Source organism: Pezoporus flaviventris, unplaced genomic scaffold (assembly GCF_033815535.1).
Source record: "Pezoporus flaviventris isolate CSIRO_AGI_PZ_B2104156 unplaced genomic scaffold, CSIRO_AGI_Pfla_v1 ptg000045l, whole genome shotgun sequence".
Lineage (NCBI taxonomy): Eukaryota > Metazoa > Chordata > Aves > Psittaciformes > Psittacidae > Pezoporus > Pezoporus flaviventris.
The window spans coordinates 4,385,252-4,400,779 of NW_026892593.1; the positions used below are offsets into that span (position 1 = coordinate 4,385,252).

At 37.6% G+C, this 15,528-nt stretch overlaps 1 protein-coding gene across 4 annotated transcripts in view; it reads left to right on the forward strand.

Annotated features, from left to right (window-relative positions):
- The window catches only part of SEMA3D (semaphorin 3D), a 138,060-nt gene that overhangs the window by 59,505 nt on the left and 63,027 nt on the right, over positions 1-15,528 (forward strand). For all 4 annotated transcript variants that reach the window (XM_061467283.1, XM_061467284.1, XM_061467281.1 and 1 more), the window contains exons 3-5: positions 358-518; positions 13,531-13,593; positions 15,286-15,405. In XM_061467283.1, coding sequence (XP_061323267.1) covers positions 358-518; positions 13,531-13,593; positions 15,286-15,405 — 344 coding nt within the window. The remainder of the gene's footprint in view (positions 1-357; positions 519-13,530; positions 13,594-15,285; positions 15,406-15,528) is intronic.

Here is a 15,528-nt window from a genome sequence, read left to right on the forward strand (position 1 = left end):
ATACTTTATTAAACATAGTAATTATTTATAAATACTTATATATATTTGTTTCTAATTGCTGATGAATTTCTAATTCCTGATGAATTTCTAATTCCTTTATGTCTTGGAGATAATTTATTAAGAAAATTTCATACAGAAAGATGTTTTCTGAAATTAAATATTACCCAATTCAGAAATAAAAAACCCTGAAGAAAATCAAGGTTGACAGCAACTTTATTATGACCCTGGAAAGACACGCTCTAAGGCTGCAGTTATCTCACTGGCATACTCCATGCTGGTTGCATATATTTATAAAAGACACCAATGAGTCATATGTAAACATTTTGATTATAAAGATTTTCTTCTTTTTTCCCACAGACTTGCTGCTTTCAAACAGCTGCATCCCATTCCTGGGCTCAGCTGAGGGGCTTGATTTTCGAACCCTACTGCTAGATGAGGAGAGGGGCCGGCTGCTGATTGGGGCTAAAGACCACATCTTCCTGCTCAACTTGGTTGATTTAAACAAAAATGTAAAGAAGGTCAGTTTATTTTCCACAGAGTTCATCTCATAAGTTCAGTTTTGTTCTCTTTTCTCTCTTTTTCCTTCACTGTCAGATTCATTGTGCAGTGCTGTGTACCAGGATTTCATAATCTTACCTACCATAGTTATACAGATTATCTTAAATCTATTTAGTTTTTCAAGTTATACGACCTTCTGTGAGACTGATGTCCTGCAAAAGATAACCTACCTGGAGGATCCCTGCAGTGCGTGAAAGTAGCATCAAAATATTAACAAATAGAGAAAAATGTAGCTGAGTTTCCTTAGTTTCTCTGTTCATGGTCACCCTCCTCAAATAAAAGCATTTGAAAGAAGATAACTGAAGACAGCTCTTTGCTTGCTTCTTGGCATCACTGGGATTACTTTACTGTGATATTAAACAGAGCAGAGACAATTTGGATGGTTTAAATTATAGTAAAAATGTTAGGCACAATTTTAATATTAACATTTGTATTAATATCTAGAATTACTAGTGATAGGAGAAGCTTCCATTGGGGTCTGCTGTATTCCCTTGCCCATGCCCTGTGACAGCATGTTAACTGCAGATAATAGGCTGGCAATTTAGCGTTCAGGATTTCTAGCAGACATGATAAACTGGAGCTTTTGTAAGCATAATTGACTGCTCTGTGTAAAAAACAGATGTTTGTACAGGAACACACATATGAAAACTGCTTTCCTGTTTGTTCTAGACAGGCTAGTTACTGAAGAAAATTTGAATTCTCAGCTGTGTTTGAGGTATTTTCTTTAAGTAGCAGAAGGAGGTTTTAAATTACTGTGTTCTGCTGTCCGCTCTGAAGAGGTAACTGACCCTGGCTTAATGCAACTGCAGCACAGGGTCTTAGCAAGTGTGACAACAGAATGTTTTGCCCCACATGTCTGAGCCAAACACTTGCTGTTCCTGTAAAGAAGGGATGAAGTACCAGGCTCAATATCTTATTTCTTTTTTTTGACTTCTGCAATGCTCCGTATGCCACTTTCAGGAAATTTCTTCCCTGGGATGCTTTATCAAACATTTCCCTTGCATCTGCCATCTAAGTAGTTTGCTCAAAACCCAGCACCTCCTCAGGAAGTTGCATTAGTAACAGCATTATTCATATTCAGATTTTCAGGCTGCAGATTGATTTCTGGCATAGGCTTTCTGTAGGAAACAAATCTTGCATGTGTGTGTGAAAAGCAGATTTCTGTTTCTGTGGGATGCTGCTTACCTCCTGAGAGTTACTGAGTGCTGTCACCTCCTGTTATGTTCAGCAGGGCTTGATAGGTTTAGAGATTCCTGGAGGTGGTAACACCCTGTGTGATCTGCCCCTCTGTCCAAGCTGGTAAAATTTTCCTTTTAGCCAAACCACCACCGATCATTTTGGACGTTGTGCTTTCCAAAAAGAGTGGAACACAGACTGAGCCAGGAGAATTAGATGGTGGCAATCAGACAGTGCCACTTAATATAGATATTGTGGAGCAAAAACTCACTTCACATTGAAATGAAAGCTTGCATTTGGTAAGCTGATTGGAGAATGTATGCCTACACATTTGTGGTAACCTGAAAGAAGGGAATAAAATCCATAACCAGTAGCATATCTGGACTAAAGAAATTATTGTCTGCAGGTTCAAATACTTCTGCTTCTTAGTTTAACCATTCATGTAATCTTTAACTTTTCAGACAAAACATTGAGGAAAAGTGGTATTTAAACAGCTAAAAGTGACTGAAAAGCTCTGCAAAGCATCCTGGTTTGCTGATTTCCAAGATCTCCATGAGCATTCAGCAACTGTAAACTTTTCCTCTTAGGTAAAAGCCAGGTAGCATGAGATGATACCACACAAACATTTTTCTGTGCTGTGATGGTAGAAACTTGTCCATGGAGGGAAGAGATGAGATGAAGGAGGTTGCGTTATAAATCTCAGTCCCTGACGAGGTTTCAATGTTAAAGGATACTCTTCAGTAGCAGGGAAGTGTCAGAAAGTAGTGTTTGCCGGTGCTGTGTTTAGACTGACTGTGGTTTGGGTTGGCGCCAGGCCAGGCAGCTCGCTTCCAGGCTTTCCTGGTGCGAGGAAACCACACATGTTGGGACTACAAGGGTCTGAAGTGTGTCCTTTGTACTCTGGAGTAAGAGTTGTCTGGAAAAGAAATCTGTCCGTGCACAGCCACTAAAATAAGAAGTAATTGATTAGAATGTTAAATTTCTACCTATAGGTGATGTTTTTAATGTCTTTGAGGAAGGAGGGTTAAAAGAGATCAAGTTGAGAGTTTAAGAGAGTGGTAAGAGCTTTGAAATTAGAATACAGGATTGTGCTTAGTTTGGGGGTTTCTTTAAAACAAAACTGAACATTAACTGTAGAATGCTGCATGCTGGTTCAGATTACTTTATAAAAAGTCTCACTTTCAGATATTTGTTATATTAGGAACCACAATACCTCAAAAAGCCAACCAGTTACTGTCAGAAAATCCTCATTTGTGAATGTAATTATTTGGCAAGATTATACTGGAGAGTCTGATGTTTTGAGACATTTCTGGAATAGTATTCAAAGAACATCCAAAGCATTGTATCCTGCTCCCTTCTCCAATGTATACATATCTATATAATTTAATAACTTCCTTTTTGCAACCTAATTATTTACCTAAATTAGTTAATTTAACTTACATATATTAAGTTATGGCTTTATTTCCTGGTATATTTTTCCTGATGAAATAAATCAGTAGTTCTCCTGGAGTTCCAATTTCTTAAATCATTGTATTTTTTTATTCAATTTATTTTGTAATTGGTTGAAACTTTCGTTAGCTGGCAGCTTGAAAAAATCCATCCAATTTCCAGTGCTTGCAAATCTCGTTATAAAAGAACAGTAAGTAGCATAGTATAATAGGAAAATTCTCCAGAACAAAAGGCAAATGCAGAAAGCTAAAATGGTTGCACTCTGCAAATATCTAAAGCTTAGTGAAGGATAATCATCCCTCTGTAACAAGGATATAATTTCTGTGGAGCTGTCCTGAACAGAAGCCTTTAGCTCCTATTGCAGGAATGGGACTATCAAATGCCATAGGCTTTTCTTGAAGATCCTTAGATGCCTGACAAGTGTTGGAAGCTATTTGTAAACTGAAAGATTTGTGTTTCCTTCATATGAGTAAAATAAAGATGTTCAGCAAAAGAAAGTAGGAAAGAGCAGCAACCTACATTTATCAAGGCATTGGAAATGTGGAAAACAAATCTGAAGACAGCTATGCCATAACCAGTAGAAGTGCAGTGTAAAGCAAACATCTTGAACAGCATCAGAGGCTGAAAAGCAGGAGAAGAAAATCCATAGGAATCCTAAGTTCTGGGATACTGCTGGGAACATTACTTTGATACACAGAATTTTCTTGTGAGTTTGCTTAAAGCCTTTGTTATTTTACTCTGTAAACTAAGTACAGAATCTTGTCAGCTGGGTAAACACTTAAGAAATAGCTGCAAAGAAATGCTGCACTCTCTAAGTCCTGTGCTTGCTAACAGTGCACATGGGGTTATATGTCATCACTATTATCACTGTGTAATCTGCAGCATGACCCACCCATCTCTGCAGGAATAGGAATGCTATCGAGGGCTGACAAGTTTTTGAAAACCTGCCAACCTGCAGGAGCTGTCAGTGCTAAAAGACACGGCTACATGTGGGCCAAATAGATAAACATGCCAGAGCCCCAGTAGCAGCTTTGGGACAAGTTGTTTTCATCTGCCCCTCTGTGTACTGGCGCAGGGTCACAAATTATCATTGCTTGGAGCATCCTTAGTTTGTAGTTGCTACTATTTTTTGGCATTTCCAGGTGCAGTTGCCTTGCAGCATCCTTGAATGGTCTCTTGTATTGATCTTTATCTGTATTTCACAGCAAAATCCACAGCAAAAGCCACATATGTGTATATATATATATCAGCTGGGTAAATGTTTTTGAAATAGCTGCAAAGAAATTTTGCACTTTTCTAACTTCAGTGCAATAGTCCAAGTGGGGTTATATGTCAGCACTACTATCTCTGCAGGAAGGGGAGCATATATACAAATACATATGCATATTTATGTAGAACAGCAGCCTTGAGATAAAGGGATTGAGTTTTACCTTCATTGCTCTGGGAAACCTCCTGTCAGTCTGTGTAAGCATGGTCTCAATTAGGAATGAACCCAGTGGGAATTTAGCCCTGTACTGAAGGAAGCCTTTGGTTTTTGTCATCAAGGAATACATAGAGAGTCTGAGGTACTTACTGAAACCTTGAAACACAATAATACCAAGCTTGGTACTCCCTAAACAAATATGGGCTGCTTATTCTTTAAGTCAAAGGACTTAACTTTCTGCCAGTCAGCAAAGCTGTAGACTGTCTGAAGATGAAACTTTCCTGACTTGTCAGGAAGAAAAAGGCTCACCAGGAAATGTCACTGAAGGCCAAAGAGTCACACAGAAACCAAGTGGGGCATGGTAACTGGGCAAGTCTAGAATAAACCCAGTACAACTGGAGAAAGCTGGTCATGAGTCCAATTGGAATCACATTGGTTTATTCTCAGTCTCTTTGAGTAGAAGTTCTAAGAAACTTATCAAAGTGGGGTTTGTCAGGGGCGTGGTTTGACCTTCTGTACGTGGGGAATTATTTCCCAGGTATAAATGCATACTGATCGCTCTAGTTTTGAAACAAACTTTAACTGATGTTGCAGTTGTTATGACACTCATTTCCACCTATTAAAGTATTCACCTGCCAGAATTATTAGAAATAGGTATCATCTTATCCATCATTTACAATAAAATTACTGATTTTACTAGGTATCCATACAGTTTAGTGTCCTGCCCCAGAATCTTTAGCAGTGGGCACTCAGAGTGTATGAAGCAGCTGTAATGGTGCTTCAGGTTAAGGACTTCTAGAGAGAGAGGTGATAACTTTGTGCTTTGCTAGCCCTATGAGGGCTTCTACCACTGAGCTATTTAACTCTGGTATTGAACCTCTGAAAACCTTTTGGAGTCTGTAAAATTGTTTGACAGACTTAAATTTAGGCACCTGTGTAGACAAGGTGGAAGCTTTTCAACAGTGTTTACAGACACAAAGCAACAAACAGAGGCAAGATGTGAAGAAAGCAGAATGACAGCAGTCCTAGGTGGAAGAGTGTGTCTCTGTTATTTCCTATTGTATTGTTGCCATAAATTGTTTCCATAAACATCCGCTGTCATTTTTGTATTTTACCCATATGTTCAGCTATAAAGAATTGCCAGTATCCTGCTCTCTGAAAATATTTGCTCATATTTGGCTTTGACTTTTTCAAAGGTAGTATTTGTCTTCAGTCTGAAGTGATAAACATGTCAGAAGCAATGCCATTTACTCTAAAAATCCTGGTGCACAGTTCCGTTTCAGGAGAAACAGACAGTAGTTGAGTCTGCTGTGGTTTCATTGTGGCAAATGAAGTGTAAAAACACTGGAGCCTTTCAAAATTTAATCCAGTGTAAATGAAATCAGCATCTGGTCCATTTTCTTTAAGCTTTCACATATGTTCATAACACACACATGAAAATGTGCTTTTCGGAGAACCTGTAAGTAGTGGAAGCATCTGAGTACTACTTATTTTGTGTTGGAAAGTGGATCACAGTTGAAGAGGAGAACAGCGGCATGTGGAGATCTTGCTTTGTCCCATGCAATATAAAAAGCCCATTTGGTGCCAATAAGCTTCACTCTTAACAGCCACCTACCAAGTTTAAACTACTAAAAGTCTGTGAATCTGTCATTCAAATACAAAACTGTTAATTCCCTCTGAATTCCAGTGCATTTTACTCAGTTTGACAGCAATGTGAAAATAATCCCATACACTGGCACTTCCTGCAGTGTTGTAAATCACTCTGAAACGATCCTCCTATCCTCTCTTCCCTCTGCCCCCCATGCAATATCAAATTATATCTTTCAGAGATCCAATTTATTGCTACTGTGAAATAAGTGTACTTGGAAATTCTGGTCAGTTTTTTCTCTGGATATGTATTTCAGGTATGGGAATTAGTACATCAGGTGTAGGAATACCTGTTGAAAGAAGGAAGTTCTGTGGCAGATATAAAAGGGACTTAAGAGTACGTTCCTGGCTTTTAGGGATTTCTAAATATTTCTAAGAGTTAGCTAAACCATGACAAAAGCGTTAAGAAAGCTAGGTGAAAAAATCTAGCTCTAAAGACAGCCTGGTTAGGCTTCAAGTACAGGGAGAAATGCAGATAAGGATCTCAGATATATTCACTTCCTTTGCTGGTGACTCTAAAATACTGAATTCCAGCATACAGTAAGTACAGTGAGAGCCAGTTACACGAACTGCTTTGGGTAACCTTCCTCTTAGGTTTTGTATGTGCGAACAATCTGTTCAGTTCTCCAGGCTGTGGACTTCCCAATACCACAGACATGAATGCAACAGATGTGAGGCATTTAGAGAGCAACTGGTATGCATGCATGGTATGCTAAAATCAGCTAATTTTCAGAATTAAAATACTCTTTGTTTTCAGCAAAATAATACTAAAAAAGCATTAAATTCTTTCCAGGGCTTGTTGGGAAATTCAATGTATTTCTGGTGTTTGCCGTAATTTTCAGTGAAGTGACCTGGGGTCAGTATACAGAAGTGACAAATGTCTTAGTTCTCAGGCAGCGATCCACCAACACCCACTCTTATGGTACTGGGGTGTGACATTTGTGATATTGTCTTATGCAACAGCATAACTGTCTTACTGGATCACTGTTGTGTCTTTTCTCAGTGCTCCTTGATCCTACTGGTTTTCTCTGCTCTTCATTTTTCAGCTGTGAATTACTAAGTTCTTCAGTTTAAAAAAAAAAAAAAAATACATTATTGTCATTTTACTGGTGGGAAAATTGAGGTACTGGTGGGAAAATTGAGGCCTGACTGTCACATATAGTAGGGCAATAGCAAAACTGGGATTAGGCTGTCTCCTGTTTTACTTTAGTGTTCTTGGATCATGTTGCCCTCTTTCCTGTACCCACTTTATGGTCACAATTGAGCTAAGTCATGAATCCTTTTTTATTTTTCCACATGGGAGTAGTTTCTCATGGAGGACAGATTCCCAGGGGGAGTATATTGCATATGCCAGTGTGACAATGGGTTTACAGATCTCTCTGGCTTTGTTCTTTGGAAGCTGGAGTTGGGACTGTCATATGGGGAATTCACTCATACCAACGAGCTTAAGCTTCTGAATTATGGTCTACATGAGTCACAAAGCCTTAACAAGATATTTTGATGCCTAGGAAGCCATAATTTTATTGCATGCTTTCCCTCAAGCATCAATATAACAAATAGCTGGTTCATAGAATAAAACAAGGGATGAAAGCAGCCTTTCTCTTGCTGCATCAAGCGGCTGGTTTAGGTCAGTATATTTTCCCTAAGTGCTTCTAGCACCTCTTATTCCTTCAAAGTGAGAAGGAAGCAATTCCTTTCTTCACAGGACTCAAATTCAGAGAGTAAGTGTTATGAGGCATGCTGATCAGCTGATATCCTTCACTCCAGATAGGGACACATCCTGCTGGTGCTACATGTTCCACTAAAGAAACTCTCTGGAATTTCTCGTACCAGAGACTGTACTGATAGGGAAGTGCTGGAGCACGTGTGCAGCATCAGGCACGTGAGAGACTCCAGTGAAGCCCAAAGGGCTGCTGAAAGCCATCGACCTCAATGGGACACTCAAGTGCTTACTGCTGGCATGAGTGTGACTCTCCTGGGGACAAGAAACTGGAAGGTGTCACATTGATCAATTGGTCTCACTCACTGCTATCACCAGCAACTACCTCATGTAGCAGTTATTCCATTTGTAACCTGATCCAGATTTGCTGCAAGGGGCCTTGTGGGAGACTTCTCACAACTTCTTTAGCTATGTTGCTGCTATAGACCAGAACTTTGTTACTCTGATGTTTCATATTTATTGTTGCAAACTACAATCTATATTTATTTATGACCAGTTTATACGCATTTCCTCTGACTGTTTATAAGTCTGGTCTTCAAAGCCCTTTGATTCTTCCTGCTTAATATTACCAGTCTTCATTTGTATTACTGATGCTTCCCACCTTTGTGTCACCTGCATGTGTTCTTGCAGAGTGCTGGGGTTTTGCCAAGGCTCCTGAAGGTTATACAAAATAGGATGAGCTCTGACTATTTCTTGAGGACCTTCATTAGCAACTTCCTGTTGCAAGTTCTTATCAAACCATTTTTTCTTGTAACAATGCTTATTTTTGCCAGCTATGAAAATCAATTTCCTTATGGCAACTTGATAAATACTTAACAGGAGCTGTGATGGAGAGAAGCTCTACCACATTAATGTAGTATGCAATTCAGCTATGTTACTAAAGAAAAATACAATATTGCTTTTTAGCAAGTTATATTGTCTTTTGTACCATATTGCATTTTCATAGGAAACTTGTTGTTCATTCCCTAACTAAAAATTAATTTTAAATCTTTGCAAATAGATAAAACAGGACCGATAGGCCTGAAATTTGCTTGGGTATCTAGTGTTCCTCCTCTTTTGTACTCTGACGATATATAGTATTTTCCACTCCTTTGGTGAAGTCCTGCATCATCTCAGATTTAGTAACTTCATTAGTAATAAATTATTGGGAAAGCTATACTTTCATAAATATTTTCTTTGGAATCAGAATTCACTGTTTTATTCTCGAGGCATCATTTCTAAGGATTTATGGGTTTAAGTGTTAGCTTAGAAACAAAGTTGGATAGAAAAGGATAGATACAGAAAGATGAGTAAAATACTCACCTGTAACAGGTATTGTTAGGATATTTAGGCTGAGAAAGTTGGGGCTGTTCAGACTGGAGAAGAGAAGGCTGCATGGAGACCTCATAGCAGCCTTCTGGTATCTGAAGGGGGGCTATAAGGGTGCTGGGGAGGGACTCTTCATTAGGGACTGTAGTGATAGGACAAGGGGTAACGGGTTAAAACTTGAACAGGGGAAGTTCAGATTGGATATAAGGAAGAAGTTCTTTACATAAGGGTGATGAGGCACTAGAATGGGTTGCCCAGGGAAGTTGTGAATGCTCCATCCCTGGCAGTGTTCAAGGTCAGGTTGGACAGAGCCTTGGGTGAGATGGTTTAGTGGGAGATATCCCTGCCCATGGCGGGGGGGTTGGAACTGGATGATCTTAAAGTTCTTTCCAACTCTAACTATTCTGTGAATCTATGATTGTGAATTCATGACAGATGGCAGCTGAAATGAAACTCTTATAAGTGAGTCCAGCTATTATTTATACATACATATAATGATATACCTATAGTATCTATGTATCAATTTATGTATGTAAATAATATTATTTTTAAAAATGTTTCCTTTCCTCTTTCTTTCCATATTTGGAGAAAGAAAAAATGTTACTTTTAGAAATTACTCTGCTCCTGATCTGAAAAGGACCTTTGTAGTTCTTAATGTTTTGTTTTAATCAGAAATCAATTTCCAGCTATCCTTTAAAGTGACACCTTATCTGTCCTACTGTTATGTACTACTTAATTTTGTACTCTGGGGAGGTTTTCATTCACTCTCCTGGCAGAGAACTTATTAATTTGTCTTTATTAAGAGTTTTTAATTTCTTTCCTGATGCTAAATTTAATATTTGTATTAATATTTAAATTAAATATTTGTAGACTCATTTAAAAAGTAATGGTATGATTGTTTTGGTTTTGTTTTTTTTTTTTTAATTGAGCTATGAAGATAAAATTATGACAGTTGCCGACCTTTGGAATTTTGATATGGATATTTTGCAAGGAAAATAAACTAAAGATTAAGAGAAGAAAATAATCCTATTTAAGTATATATTTTCTGTATTTCAGTTGGTTGCATACTTGCCTTAAATTCAGTGACTCCACCTTCTATTTGAAGATTTCTCCAGATGTTTCGAATATAGATATAACCATGAAATACATATATAATTTGTGCTGTTTGTGACATGGAATTATTGTAATTTTACACATCAGTGGTCTTGTTATCATGATTATGCACTGGTTTTGAGTTTTGTTTGCTTGTTTGTTTTATTTGAGGTTTTACTTCTTGAGGAGTTCAGGAAAAAGACTCTTAAACAGGATGGTACCATTGTGAATTCAGCACGTAAACTGAAGAAAAGCCCAAACGACAAAAACCCTGACCAATCTGAAAGCATCAAACAATTTACCACCTCAAAGATTTTAATTATGCAAGAAACTATGAGAGCATCTAATCTTACTTTTTGCATGTTGTGAAACTAACTCATCTGAGTACAATATAATACTAGACTTTATTTCACCCCCTCAAAAAGGTCAATACGGATGTATGTAAATAATCTTATGCATGTGAAAGCTCAGTGAGACTGTTTTAAATGTGTAAAGTTACTTGTGTGGCAGTGTTTGAGGGAACTCGACCTGTGGCACTGTTACCCAGCATGCGATGTAATAAAACATTGAATTTATGCTTCCTTGCTTAGCATATTGGCTCATTATTTATTATGCAATTTTCTTGACTATTACAATTTGGAACTGACAGTTTTTTGGAACCTCTTATTTCTTATATGGAAGGCAAATAAATATCACTGTAACTCCCCCACACATACTTGCAAATCAGTTTTGAAGTTGGACCACTTAGCTTCACTTTTCATTGTCTAATGTGACCTTGTATAATGCTAAACCCTGAGGATGTTGAGTAACCAGAAAGTAAAACAACTGATATTTTTCTAAATAATTTACTTTGAGCAATTATCATAGAAAAGGGAGTGTGTATAGCAGCCTTGTTTGACAAACTCTGTTTCCCATGAAGGAATCTGTAGAACAATTGAGGGTAAAGTTGAGTCCATCAATATAGTATGCCTTCAAGCACATCTCTTCAAATGCAACTGGGCCTCCCAAAGCAAAGGTCCTATTCTGTGTAGCTGGCAAGGAGAGCTGGGCATTTTCAAAAGCCTGCAGACGGATATCTTGTCTACCTAACTGCATACCTAAACTTTGGCCAGAAATCTCAAAAAGCCCTCACAGATCTCTAGGCTTCTCTGTTACTGATACAGGAATCTTGAGCAGAGTTGGGCATAAAGTTTATGTACAAAAGGACTGAAGATCAGATCTCCTGGCCAAATGTACTTGGAGATCCCTGATCTTATATTTCTTCAGCTGTTCCTTTTCATCATATTTTTTTTCACCAGACTGAGCTCCTCCTTAACACAGTGGTACTTGCATCAGGCTACAAGTGTCAGTACTAAAAGTGAGACTCATCCCACTTTGCTCAGGCAAAAAACAGATTAGTTCCCTGATGCTACCTTCAGCTCTTTGTGATGCAGGGCTCCCAATGCTTTCCTCCGTTCTTTCTGGCATGGTGCGCTGTGTAATCCAGACCCACTGGCATAGCTAATTTCAAATTGTGTTTTTGTACCTGGGTGCTATCATGACATCATTCTGAGAAAATGCTCTGGGAAAGTAAATTTACGCTCTGGTGCTGAGATGTTGTTCTATTGCCTTATCTCTGACTTTAAGTAAATATTTTTATAAAGGGTTAAGGTTTAAGTAACTTAAAATACATTATCTGTAATAAGAGCTCCTAATCAGAAAGGTAACTGTAAATTCACTTGAGAGGAAATTAATTTCCTTGCAGAAAGCAAATATGTCCATTTTCACTGGGAAGAGAAGTAGAAGAATTTGTGAAATAAAAAGATGTTTCCAAATTGAGGGAGGAATGCTGACTGTAGATTTTGGACAGTGTTAAAGCTATTTGACACAAGGCATTCTTTTGCTTTTCTTACCAGTATGGGACTGAGCCTGCAAATGTGGCAAGCCACATCCTACAAAGTGCCAATAGCTGGGTGAAAGAAAGGGAATATTGCAGCAGTTAACTCCTTTTGCATGTGGTTGAGTTGTGCGTTCTTCCTTAATCATGATTTTTTCTAGTGTTATATTAAAAATTCTTTATTCCCATATGTTTCACTATTTAAGATTATCTGTGATTCTATGAAGTGTGATTTGAGACTCAACTACTCATAATCATCTGTGACTACTAGTAATCTACATTCTAGTTTCTGGAAGTTGAGGCAGTAATCAATATTTGCTCAAAAGTTTGTGTGATTTGTTGTTGTTGTTAGTCATGAGAAATGGCTATAGCTTTGCCTTGACAAAATAAGAAGGAAAAAAGATACATTTTTAGTGTAGTGATTCTAGAAGACTTTAGCTTCTATTTTGAATTTAATAGAATAAACATATACTCAATAATATCCAATTCTGACTGTTTAATTGAAATCAGTGAGCCAGAACTGGAGCTGTTCTTCATTGATATTCCTTCACTAACATCACTGGAGTTCCAGTAACTGATAGTAATTAGTCATCTGGCTCTATACCAAAACCTAGTTTATAGGATTTTGCAGTGCAGATGAAAGGAGAAAGAGAAGTAGTAATAATATATGCTAACAATTATCTAAAGTACATGGTCCTCTTCTAAACTTGTATTTTTCTTAGTAAACTCAGTTAGTGTTAATGGGTGACATTTTTAAATCGTGCATTATTGTTTTCAGTCAAATGTACTTTTTGTTCTACAAGTTTCCTGTAAACTATCTTTAGTTTTCTGAGCAAAACTTTTCATTTGAAAATTGGCAGTAACAGCTAAGTATTTTTTCATAACAGCTTTGCCAAGTTTACTGGACCGGATTAATCACAAATGTAATTTGCCTTGTTTTGCTGTCAGTTTAGTTTCAAGATGATTTGGTTCATCATATCTTTGAGAAAAACACACAGTTCATAGTGATGACAAGGTGTGCTAGCCAAATCAACTAAATTATTTTAAAAAGTGCATATAACCAATGAAGAAGTGTATGAAGAACAGGGGCTTTGATTTAAAGCCTCTTCACTTCTTGTAATGGAACCTTGTATTTGAAGTCATAATCATTCTGAAACATAAAAATTCCTTCAACATGCATAAATCTGATTTTTTTCTGTTCGTTCAAGGAAATAGTTACACTACATTCACAGGATAATTTATAATATTCATAATCTTTGTCTTATTTTAACTGTCTTACAGATTTACTGGCCTGCAGCAAAAGAAAAGGTAGAATTATGCAAATTAGCTGGGAAAGATGGCCATGTAAGTATTATTGCTGAAAGTATTGTATATCTGTATATTTGTGTCTAGGTGAGCAAAATGGGTTAGTAAACCGTTTTACACTTTTTTCTGACTAATGAACTATGTGTTTTAATTAAAAAAATAGTTACATTTCTATTTTTTTCTGTAAATATCAATGCTTCAAGAAAAAAATGTTCAGTATTGCAAGCAACAATTGTGTTAAGCCATCCTTGTATGTAATAAATGCAGCTGAGAGAACATGGACTTTCCTCTGAAATATATCCCAGGAGATGCTCCCCTGAAATCCTTTCTTTCCCATCAAACTGCTTTTTTTCTTGTGAATATCCTGAATGTAACTTCATTATAATTCATTAATGAAACAGGGTAGCAGAGCAGAGTACAAATTAACTTAATTTGCAGACAGCTGCAGTTAAGGTTAAACCAAAATCTCAGACTCATTAGCTTTTCCCTGGAACCACAGATCATTAGTAAGTAAGATGTGTATTTAAGGTGTATTCATATATAGAATAAAACTTTCATATCTCTTTTACATACCACAGATCACATCATGTGTCCTGAGACCACTATAAATGTAAACATTTCTTGGCTCTATAACAAAATTTCTTCCTTTTCTCTCCACAAATCTTCCTGGATCTATCCAACTTGTCTGTTACAAAGGTGGACTCCAGCTCAAAACACTCTCTCAGCTCCCTGCCTGAGGAATTTCATCTTTTTATCCTAACTTATTGCTACCCTTATCTTTACAGCAGACAAAACCTAAACAACACCTCTGCTGAGCACTGGGAAAATTCTGGTAGTGGTCTGTATGGAGGATTTGTGCTGACCTACTTTTATACTAAGACAAAAGGAGAGGGACCAGAGAGAGGAATGTTTGTTTTGGACATAGATAGTAAATATATCCTTTTTGCTTCCTACGCTGTCTCTGCAGCTTCCCTCTCACTTAGGTGTAGGGTGGTAGCTTCGACATATGAACAGCTCTCATGTATTCCCTCCAAAGTACCTTTTTTATATGTTTATGCTTTTGTTTGATTTTGTGAAAGGCTGTAGCAAGCTAGTCCACATAGCACAAGCATGCAGCAGCCCCTTGTGCTACTTGCCATCAAAGACCAAAACCAGTTAGAGCCAAGACTGACCAGAGCATCCTGTAGGACCCAGAAATGCCTAAATAAAAGTGAATAGGTTGTGGTTGGTGCAAAGAAAGTTCACTTAAACACAAAATATACCCTTAGAAGTATTCTGAAGCCCTTCAGTTCACCACAATGATTTCTATCATGTAATCTCTGGTGTTAAAGCTTGTGAAGAACTTTGAATTGGGAGCAAAGGCAGGAGGATTGGTAGCCAGACTAATGCAGTGTCCCTCCAACCTCTGCTTAGTTGTTGACAGGGGTTGTTTTCTACAACACAGGCTGAGCAGATGTCATCCACATTGTGCTGTAACCACATAGCTTCACATTACACATAATGTAAGCATTATAGCAGAATTAGGCTTGCAAGTCTGATTGATGAACTGCCTGGTAGATAGCCACTGCAAAATTGTACCCGTCACAACTTTGAACTGTTTAGTAAACAGTCTCTGCTACAGTAGTTTGGAGTTTAAATACAGTGATACTATGGCAATAACCTAGTACCATGTATAAAGTGAAAGAGAAGAAGAAACATGAAAATTAACCTTTCTCTTTCTTTTCCCAATAGACAGAATGTGCCAATTTTATCAGGGTTCTTCAGCCCTACAACCGAACCCACGTTTACGTCTGTGGCACAGGAGCATTTCACCCTCTTTGTGGATACATTGAACTTGGAACTCACAAAGAGGTAATTTAATTTCCTCACTACTCTGACATGTCAAGGAATAACCCTTGTCTTGTTTAGCATTCATCATAGATTGGAAAATACTATGTGAGTGTGTAAAAAATGAACTGACAGCAGCTTGCGTAA